This window comes from Pinus tabuliformis, chromosome 9 (assembly GCF_031772625.1).
Source record: "Pinus tabuliformis cultivar Carrire ecotype Pingquan chromosome 9, CPIR1, whole genome shotgun sequence".
NCBI lineage: Eukaryota > Viridiplantae > Streptophyta > Pinopsida > Pinales > Pinaceae > Pinus > Pinus tabuliformis.
In genome coordinates this window covers 1,919,077,967-1,919,087,749 of record NC_142307.1, presented here as the reverse complement: position 1 = coordinate 1,919,087,749, position 9,783 = coordinate 1,919,077,967, and the positions used below count along the sequence as shown (strand labels likewise).

The window sequence follows — 9,783 nt, the reverse complement described above, 5'->3', positions numbered from 1 at the left end:
AACAATTCCACCTGCATGTCCCTTGTCTTTTCCTCTTCCTCTGAGTGTTGTGAAATTTCTTCTTCTACCTCCATGTTTCAATCCCTACTATCATTTTCTTTATTGCTTGAAAAGGGTTCTTCTATGCCTATTTTCTACGTTGTCTTGTCTTCAATGGTTCCCTACCTAGTGTTTTCCTTTGTGGTCTTACACTTTGATGTTTCTTGTCTTGATTGTATTGCTTGGAAGCTATTGTTGTTTTCTACTGCTATTGTAGGCATTGAATTAGGGTTTTTCCTACCAAATTTCCTCTTACTAGGAACCTTTGCGAAACCCTCCTCATTTGCACTCCCTTTCCCTTTATCTCTGCCTTGCTGCATTTAATGGGTAGTCTCATAATAGTTGCATGTTCTCATGGCACTTGTAGCAATGGAATGGATTGTGTTTACAATCCAAAGTTTGAAACCACTCTATGTGTTGGTAGCTCATGCTTATTGATTATGGAAGGGTTCTTGAGACATTAATGCAAACATAGATCCTTGCATATGATGTGCATCGCGCTGATTTTATGACCTCCAAGATTTTGACAAAGGAACCCAACGTGTTCCCAATTGCTTCTATGGTTTCTTTCTCCCAAGTACATGTAGGAGAGAGTGCATTTAAATCTAAACTAGATCCCTTTTAAGTTCTCTTTTTAAGACCAAACCTTTTCATCCAAAACCTCAAATACAACCTTATTGAGTTAAAGAAATAAGGGCCTTCCTCAAAGATATGTTCCTAATCTTCAATGCAAACAACTATTACTATGAAGAAAACCTTTGAACCAAGTTCTAGGTCAACTTGTGTTTTGGTTTTCCATTTGGAGTTCATTCAACCCATGACAACCTTCTTAGAGAGCCAAATGCCCATAAATTTTCTAATGATTGTGCAATTCTTCATGTATTGAATGCAATTACCAATATTGAGAGAAGTGACTTCATACTTCGGGTCATTGGGCCGAGAGGCTCATTCTACAGCCCAATATGATGTGTAAGGATGTCCATCCATCATCAAAGTTGAAATTTTACTCATATTGGCCAAAAAAAATAAATTAAAATTAAAAAATCTAAAAATTAAAAAAGAAGAAGTAAATATCTATATAAAAATTAAGTAACTATATAAAACGTTTAAATAACGCCAACTCATAAAAAAATTGCAAGTAAAGAAATTGGATCCCTCTAGGTTCATGCTAGATCCGTATTTAAGATGGATCTATGTTGGTTCTTAGTTTTTGCCAAACATCCATTTTACATCTTGTCAACTTACTTTCTTTTAACTTATTCAAAGTGGTTCGAATCCTTCTATCCATATTACCTTTTCTTGCCCCACCCATTTGTACAAAAAAGTGATTAAATTGCTCTTTGAACCATGACCACATTCTTGAAAGATGGTAAAAGCTATATTAGGTTGTTGCCACTCTACTTTTCATTTTTTTTTACATTATAATATTTATTTATTTATTTATTATTTTATAAAATAATATAAAAAGTTAAAAAAAATCCTTACAGCCCCACCTTACAAACACGTAACTTCTTTAGATCCAATGAATTCTTTTCATAATTGAAACATGTGATTTGTCTTTATGGAAAGTCAACTTCACAATTCCGTCATCCTTATTAGTTAAATTTGTTATTTTCTAAATGTTAAAATAGAGTCAATCTCTTGGGATTCTTTAATAATTAAAATAAAATAAAGTTATTACGCCATTGAAAATCTAATCTGAATTAATGGAAAAAACTCGCACTAAAATGCGCTAATTATTAATTTATTTCTCCTTCAATTCCTCCTTATTTTCCTTTTTCTATGACTATAAGAAAATTATGAATATAGCTTTCCAAGTTAGTTGAGGCATTGGAAGTACTAAATTGGGTCAGTTCTGCATTTCATTTTCGGTGATTCACGTCCTTCCCTAAACAGTGAGAGAGCGTCTCAAGACGGAGCAAAAAATAGAGAAAGAGAAGACATAGGTTTGTACACTCTGGCTCTATTTGGAATTCTGCGCTTAAATGGGTGTAATTAGAAGCTTCGCTCTTTTGATTTAATTAGAACCAACATCTGATTTTCATCCTGTAACCTATGGCTTAATCATTCTGATGCTAGAAAAGTTTTGAGGAAAATTCTGGCATCAATAAGCCCACTATAAGGGTGTTCTTGCGCTATTTTAAATCTGCTTTCACATCTGCTGAAGCCTGAAACAGCTAAATTCTGAACTGACAAATTCTAGCAACCTTAAAGCCAACATGTTTGCCAAGGTAAGGGTAATTTGCTTGTAAATTTTATGTGGATCTGCTGTGTTCCCTGTGATATATGAAACATATACATTAATATGTTTATGATTTTATTTTTTGTTATGAGTGCAGGAACAACCCCGCTTGAACAGGAACAGACAGATTGTTTCAAGGCCACCTGCAGCAGCAAACATACAGATTGTTTCAAAGCCACCTGCAGCAGCGAACGAACAGATTGTTTCAAAGCCACCTTCAGCAGCGAACATACAGATTGTTTCAAAGCCACCTGCACCAGCAAACCGACAGATTGTTTCAAGACCACCTGCAGCAGCAAACAGACAGATTGTTTCAAAGCCACCTGCAGCAGCAAAGGGTAAATGGATACCTTGAAACTTACAATATTAATAAGTGCTAGATTAGTTTAGGCCAGATTTCGCTGGGGTTTTGGCTGAGAAGTATTCATGCAAATTGGCAGGTCCTGCAATGGCAGCACCCAACCAGAATGCATTATTAATCAACAACAATAGGACGCCCTTAGTAGACATTGGCAATCTAGTGGGAGCTTTGAACGCCCAATGCAATATCAGCAAAAATGGTGCCAGGAAGTATGTGTTTTGATGTTATGAACTTGTTTATTACTTATATGAGGTTATATATAATAAATCAATCCCTTGTAACAACAGGAGGGCCTTCGGAGACATTGGCAATCTCGTGGAAGATCTGGACGCTAAATGCATTATCAGCAAAGTTTGGGTTAGAAAGTATGTTGTTTGATGTTATTAACTTATTTCTTAGGTCATGTATAGTAAACAATCCCTTGTCACTAATCCTGCCTCTCTTCTGTTGGGTTCTTGTTTTGGGGATTTTGCTCTGTTTGGTGCTCTCTGCCATAAACATCCTACCCTAAACTTGTGGACTGCCAACTGTTTCAGGAGGCCTAGAACAAACTTTGGGGTCAATGCTAACAAGGGAGCCAGTTCTAGCACTCAGGTAAGTTTAATAAGAGACAGTTAAGCAACCTGAAAGATTGTTTTCTAGTAGTAATGTCAAACAGAACCCAGGGTTTTCTAAATGACAACCTTCAGGGGAATTGAAATAGCAACCTCTGTGGTGATCGACTTTTTTTTTTCTTGCTCTTCGTGCCTAGTATTCTATTTTTCAGAACGTCTAGTTTGTTGCTTTTCTTTCTATTTCAGGGGAGCTCATTCAATTATCTATTTTCTGTGAGCCCAAGCAGGGGATCTCTCATCTCACTCTTTTAATCTTTTCGTTTTGATTCCAGCAATTCCAGGGACAGGGTATTGTTGTCAGGGGAGAACAAAAGGCATGGGGCGGGATAGTCTGGGGAAACAAACAGAGCTGTGCTATTAAAATGAATGCTCAACACGCCACTGCTACTCAGAGGGGTACTGCCATTTCAATCAGTGATAGCATAGATTCAAGTGTACAAGATGGGGGAGTAAAAGCACCTAGCCAGCTGAAAGCAAGGAAACAAGCAGTACGAACAGTGACTGCAACACTAACAGCTCGAAGCGAGGTCTGTCTTATTGCTTTAAGTTGTATTAATTCACTCATACATTTTTTTGGTTAGCACTGGTTCGTATCTAAATACCGTACCCATATCCACTCCCAATTACTAGCGGGTTTTATATACTCAAATGCCTTTGTGTTTATTTATTATGTAAGTGGGATGAATTAATTTATAAATTTGATAAGGGCATTTCAGGATTCATTGAGGGACGTCCTTGAGGTTCCTCCTAGCATTGATGATGGAGATCGAGACAACCCACTGGCAGTTGTTGAATATGTTGAAGATATATACCACTTCTACCGGAAGATTGAGGTATGTCGCAATGTCAATGATTGTATTTTTTTTTTGAATGTGAAGGTAAAATTTATTTTCTCGTACAAATAATTTGGGGACCTGTATGTCCAGGTCAGGAGCTGTGTACCTCCAGATTATATGACAAGGCAGCTTGAAATCAAGGACTCCATGAGGGGAGTTATAATTGATTGGTTAATAGAGGTACATATTTGTTCCCATGCTGGTTCTATTTGCTGTCATCCTTAGATCTAGAAGAGGGTTATATGGACTATTTCTTAGAGTTGACTTCCAAATTTTACAGGTTCATCGGACGTTTCTTCTAATGCCAGAGACATTGTATCTCACTGTAAACATCATCGATAGATACCTCTCTATTCAGAGCGTTACAAGGAATGAATTACAATTAGTGGCTATCACTGCAATGTTTATTGCTTCCAAATATGAAGAAATCTCTCCTCCAAAGGTACGATGACTTTCTCTCATCTATGAGAATGGATAAAAGGAAATCTTTAGTGTATATAGCTAGTTTATACAAGCGATGATTGGCTCTTGAAAATTATGTGCACACTTCCACATACTCTCAGTTAATAGGGTGAATAGCAATCTCTGCTCCAGAGAAGATTACCCTTAGTCCTGACACCAGCACAAATAATATTACATGGTGGCTTACAGATTATTGACATAAGAACAACTGGTTCATTCTTGGCTACAGATCAGCGATTTAGTCTACATCACGAAAGGCGCATACACATCAAAACAGATAGTGAAGATGGTAATTAGCTAGAACTGATATTTGTTTCTTTCGTTCTCCAAAGATGCAGTTTGACTGATAAATTGATAATACTACTTGGCAGGAGCATACAATATTAAATCGACTGAAATTTAAGCTTACGGTTCCCACTCCATATGTATTCCTTGTCAGGTTTCTTAAGGCAGCTGGTCCAGACAAAGTGGTAAAGATCTGAACCCTGCCACTTTTTTAATATTGAAAGAATAATTCCCTGATGTAATGATCACATCTCCGTTAAGATTGCCTCCAGATAGATATCTAGCATTATTCTTTGGTTTAGATGTCTGTTCTTCTTTGTATTCCTACCAATCCTCTGCTGTACTGATAAGACTTAAACTCATTTATCAATGCTTCAGATGAAAAATCTGGCATTCTTCTTGGTTGACCTGTGTTTGCTTCATTACAAAATGATAAAATACAGTCCATCAATGCTTGCTGCTGCTGCTGTCTACACTGCTCAATGCACTTTGAAGAAGCATCCATATTGGAATAGAACACTTATCCTTCACACTGGCTACTCGGAAGCACACCTCAAGTAAGTCTTCTAGTTTTTAAAGCATCATGCTTCAAGTGAGTTTATTGTTCTAAAGTTTCCTACTCTTAGACATCTTAGATTTCCTCATCAGTTACAGGGAGGCAGGGAGGCAAACTGTATATTATAACAACTAAAACATTGATAAGCTGCAGCAAAAAGTTAAAAACTTGGTGCATTGATCAACTATGTTTTGGCATTAATCTACTCATATCCTGTCTGAATTGTATCTAATTCTAGACAATGTAATGAGATAATAACATTAATTTGACTTCCTCCAGGGAATGCGCACACTTAATGGCTGATTTACACCTGAAGGCAGAAGGAAGTAACCTCAAAAGTGTTTATAAGAAGTATTCATATCCAATTTTTGGCTCTGTTGCTTTTTTAAGCCCTGCCAAGATACCTGCGGGAACAGTTGCAGCTCCAGCAATTGATAAATGTGCACACCAGATTTACTTGAGGAACCTTCGTTGAAGGTTGACCATTCTTCCGATCGGTCGAAAACCTATCTCTGGTGGTACCGCTAAGAGAATGTTTTCGGTTGTGTGTATGTAAAATTGTAGATAGCCCTTGAACAAGGCATGTAAATTTATTGTTGATTATTTTTCATACATTGAGATTCTCATTATATTCTGAAAAATTAGCTTTCATTAGCAAGATAAATGCTAGATGCTTTGAACTGCCCTTTTTGAACTGGCATAGACTGCTAACATCCCCGGGCTTCTTAATTTCTAGGCGATATATATCGCCGTAACTTTGGATTTGTAAAGAATATAGGGGATCATTAGCTTTATGTAATTATATTTTTCAAGTATGATTCTTCATTCGACAATCTTTGTTGATGGATGCTTTGGTTCATAACATCTCTGTAAGTGAATATGGAAGGCAAGAGGCCTGTAGTTCAAATGTAATTTTGCCAGTCTCTAAAATTAAATAGGCCTCTGTTTTAACCTGTCAATGCATCCTGGTAAATGATATGATTTTCAGAGACCAAGAAGCATGAATGAAATTGAAATGTGCCTTTTTCAAAAAAGAGCCTGGTAACTGTACTGTAGATAATACTGTTGATCATAAGATTGGACTCAACCCCTGTTAGATAACACTCTTGATCATAAGATTGGACCCGGGGTATTATGCTATGCACCTACTGTTCCACTGGTCTTTTCGGTTATTGATAGATAACTTTTCTTTTGTTTTGTTTTCTAATAGATACGACTCTATTTCCTTGTTGTCAAATTAATTGACTGGAACCTTGTTCTTCATAATTGCATTATACCCGACTGTGATATTACTATGCTGTAGAAATGATTTGTACCAACTGTGATATTACTGTGCTGTAGAAATGATTTGTTATGCAAACCTCTTATAAGTCTCCAAGTATCGAAGACATTGCTGGTAATCCATGTGAATTTTCAAACACCAAGGAGCATGAATGGAATAGTATTTTTATTTCAGTTTAACTTTGTACAGGAGCCTGGTAAATGTTCCTTTAAAGCAAGGCCCAAACCTATTGTACAGTATCATGCATATTTTTTAGGATTATATGATATATTTAAGATGATATGATCTGACATTAGCATTTCTGAAATCAGAAATAGAATGAATACATATAAGAATTTTGGTGTTGAGAATGTCAAAATTAAATGTAATTATTTTATTGAGATTGAAAAGGTTGTAGAGAACCAGTAAAATAAGAAATAAATAAATATACTCCGTTGTAATTTATAAAATATCTGCATCTTAGCATAATGAAATGTTTCCTTGAAAGAAAGATAAAATTGTAACCATGCTTATGCTTAGTCATTTGATTAATTAACTCAAATTAAATGTATATATACCCTATTCTTGATGTTAGCAGCAGGAGACCCACCTTATAACCTCTCATTGTCCATCCAAAAGCAAGAAAAGTATTCAACTCTGCCTATTCCCATAGCAAATAAAATAAATTGCTTCAGCACTTCCAGAAGGATCCAGAGGTCTTTCCTCTACTGCCGTTGCCCACAAAGTAATAATACAACATTTGGAAATATTAACTTTGCTGCTTGGCAGGTTCAGTTTTTTTTATATAGAACCACGATTCAATGACTTTGATATAATTTGGGGATTTTTCTCTATGAATTGAAGAATGTTTTTATAATTTCACACATTCTATTGGTTTTTGTGGCACTTGTGTGTTTTTAGTGTAAGAAGATTTGAAGTGGGTAAAACTTGATGACATAGAACTAGCCATATGTTGAAACACATGGTGGTTCTTGATTGAGTTATGCATGGCTCAATGAAATCATTTACTTATGGAGGTCAGGTAGTAAATACTATGTAATTTAGTGTGTAGAAAGAACAAGTCATGAATAAAAAATGTGAATAAGTGTAAATGTAGCATTTTTTATAAAGTAAAACATCAATAAATCTAATAAATAATAAAGACAAAAGAAAGAGGAAGACATAAAATTGTTATGAAAAAATATAAGAGTTCGAAGCAATGCTAAACAACTAGCTTACCAAGAAAGTATTGGAAAATTAGCATTTAATTATCAGCTTACCAGGAGAGTTTTGGAGAATCACTATTGTATTAAAGGTGTAGCTTCCCATTGACCCAATCATTAATGAAATGGAATTGTTACATGTGAATCGATTCAATTGCTGAGGGGGTAGATTACTAATATGGATTGTAAATTCTCTTTTACACTAAATTGCCTCAAATTAAAACAAATAATTAGTGGAACAGTCACACAATATGATTCAACTATATTCAATATAACCATTCAAATATATTCGAGAGAAAGGATACTTAAACTATAAATAATAAAATCAATATTTAATGGAGGTTTAGTTAAAGAAAATCTTTAAAATGTGAGTTATATTCATATTTGGAATTTTAATTCATTCTTATTTATATTTTAGATGGTACTTAAACTATAAATAATAAAATCAATATTTAATGGAGGTTTAGTTAAAGAAAATCTTTAAAATGTGAGTTATATTCATATTTGGAATTTTAATTCATTCTTATTTATATTTTAGATGGTTTTGGTTTACAGTTAATTTTCAATATTTAAACTAATTTTTTATTTGTAGTTTTTCATTTTATGATACTATCATTTTTCTTTAGTGGCTCTATTTCTATCTCTATTTATATCACAAGGAATTGCATAGTTTCTACAATTTTAAAGTATCCTCTCTCTTCTCTACCATTGTTTGAGAGATTTTAAAATTGCATTTTTTTTTAAAGAATGGTGGGTTTTGTACCATTATAAACATATTTTGTATTTCACTAGTTTTTTTATATAAAACCACAAATGTATGTATGATTCAATGTATTTCATATAATTTGGGGATTTTTCTCTATAATTTTACACATTCTATTGATCTTTGTGGCACTTGTGTTTTTTTTTAGTGTAGGGAGATTTGAAGTTGCCAACACTTGATGACATAGAACGAACCATATGTTGGAACACATGGTGGCTTTTGTTTGAGTTACACATGGGCTCAATGAAATCATTTACTTATAGAGGTCATGTAGTAAACACAAAGTAATTTAGTGTGTGTAGAAAGAACATGTCATAAATAAAAAAATATGAATAAGAGTAAATGTGGCATTTTTTATAAAGTAAAACATCAATAAATCTAGTAAGTAATAAAGACAAAAGAAAGAGGAAGACATAAAATTGTTATAAGAAAGATGTGAGAGTTGGAAGCAATGTTAAACAACTACTCTTTGCTTTCAAGATTGAGAAGAGATTGATAATAAAATTTATTTTGATATTTGATATAATTATACAACTTTATGTTCCTCAAATGATCTCCTAAACGTAATTTGATTACAAGATCTTTCGTGGCATCCCCTATCCAAAGTTTGAAAATATAAATATGAAGTTACTCCTTTAGATTTGATAATGTAGAAAGATCTAGAGGAGTTAGTGTTACAGTAAAATAAAAACATTTCATAAATAAATTTCAGTTATGCATATTTAATTTGAGCTTTATAAAATTTGTTATGAAACCATTAAATTTATAAACAAAGAGTGGTGTTGTCTATTGAATTCACGATGAAAGGGACATCTGAAGATGAAATGAGGCAACATACATATCTCAAGAAATCTTTCTACAATGGAGTAAGGAATATGATATGGAAAAAACATTGAGACTTGATCAAGAGATTAGATCATATCACCAAAACCTTTATGTTTGAATTCAACGTGAGGATGCATAACCATTAGAAACCACCTCACAACTTTGAAAGGTTAGTTTGGATCTCTTAATTAGACAATATGGAGAAAAATGGAAAGCAAATGAAACGAGAGATATGGAAAAAATTCTAGAGTATTAATACATTAAAAAATCCAATGATAATAAGATAAGAGAATCATTAGTGGTAAATAGAACAAAG

At 34.0% G+C, this 9,783-nt stretch overlaps 1 protein-coding gene across 5 annotated transcripts; it reads left to right on the top strand.

Annotated features, from left to right (window-relative positions):
• Positions 1 to 1,851: 1,851 nt before the first annotated feature.
• On the top strand, positions 1,852 to 6,222 carry LOC149156604 (cyclin-B1-3-like). Of its 5 annotated transcripts, none has more exons than XM_089445061.1 (14): positions 1,852 to 1,985; positions 2,119 to 2,270; positions 2,379 to 2,619; positions 2,722 to 2,851; positions 2,930 to 3,007; positions 3,179 to 3,236; positions 3,529 to 3,783; positions 3,973 to 4,089; positions 4,183 to 4,272; positions 4,373 to 4,534; positions 4,784 to 4,843; positions 4,926 to 5,024; positions 5,218 to 5,396; positions 5,675 to 6,222. In XM_089445061.1, exons 2-14 carry the CDS (start codon positions 2,259 to 2,261, stop codon positions 5,868 to 5,870), a joined length of 1,677 nt encoding a protein of 558 aa, XP_089301187.1. In that variant the 5' UTR covers positions 1,852 to 1,985; positions 2,119 to 2,258; the 3' UTR covers positions 5,871 to 6,222. The 5 variants fall into 5 exon arrangements, 4 of the variants coding, with proteins under 4 accessions (XP_089301187.1, XP_089301188.1, XP_089301189.1 ...); XM_089445062.1 differs by having other exon boundaries at positions 1,859 to 1,985; positions 2,124 to 2,270; XR_016263402.1 differs by lacking the exons at positions 1,852 to 1,985; positions 5,675 to 6,222 and having other exon boundaries at positions 1,998 to 2,270; positions 4,744 to 4,843; positions 5,218 to 5,337.
• The last annotated feature ends 3,561 nt before the right edge of the window (positions 6,223 to 9,783 follow it).

What these genes read in the sequence shown, in the direction of transcription:
- LOC149156604 (XM_089445061.1), top strand. An exon ending in TAATTGATTGGTTAATAGAG is followed by an intron (nt 4,273 to 4,372) that starts GTACATATTTGT and finishes CAAATTTTACAG; the next exon opens with GTTCATCGGACGTTTCTTCT. An exon ending in AAGAAATCTCTCCTCCAAAG is followed by an intron (nt 4,535 to 4,783) that starts GTACGATGACTT and finishes TCTTGGCTACAG; the next exon opens with ATCAGCGATTTAGTCTACAT.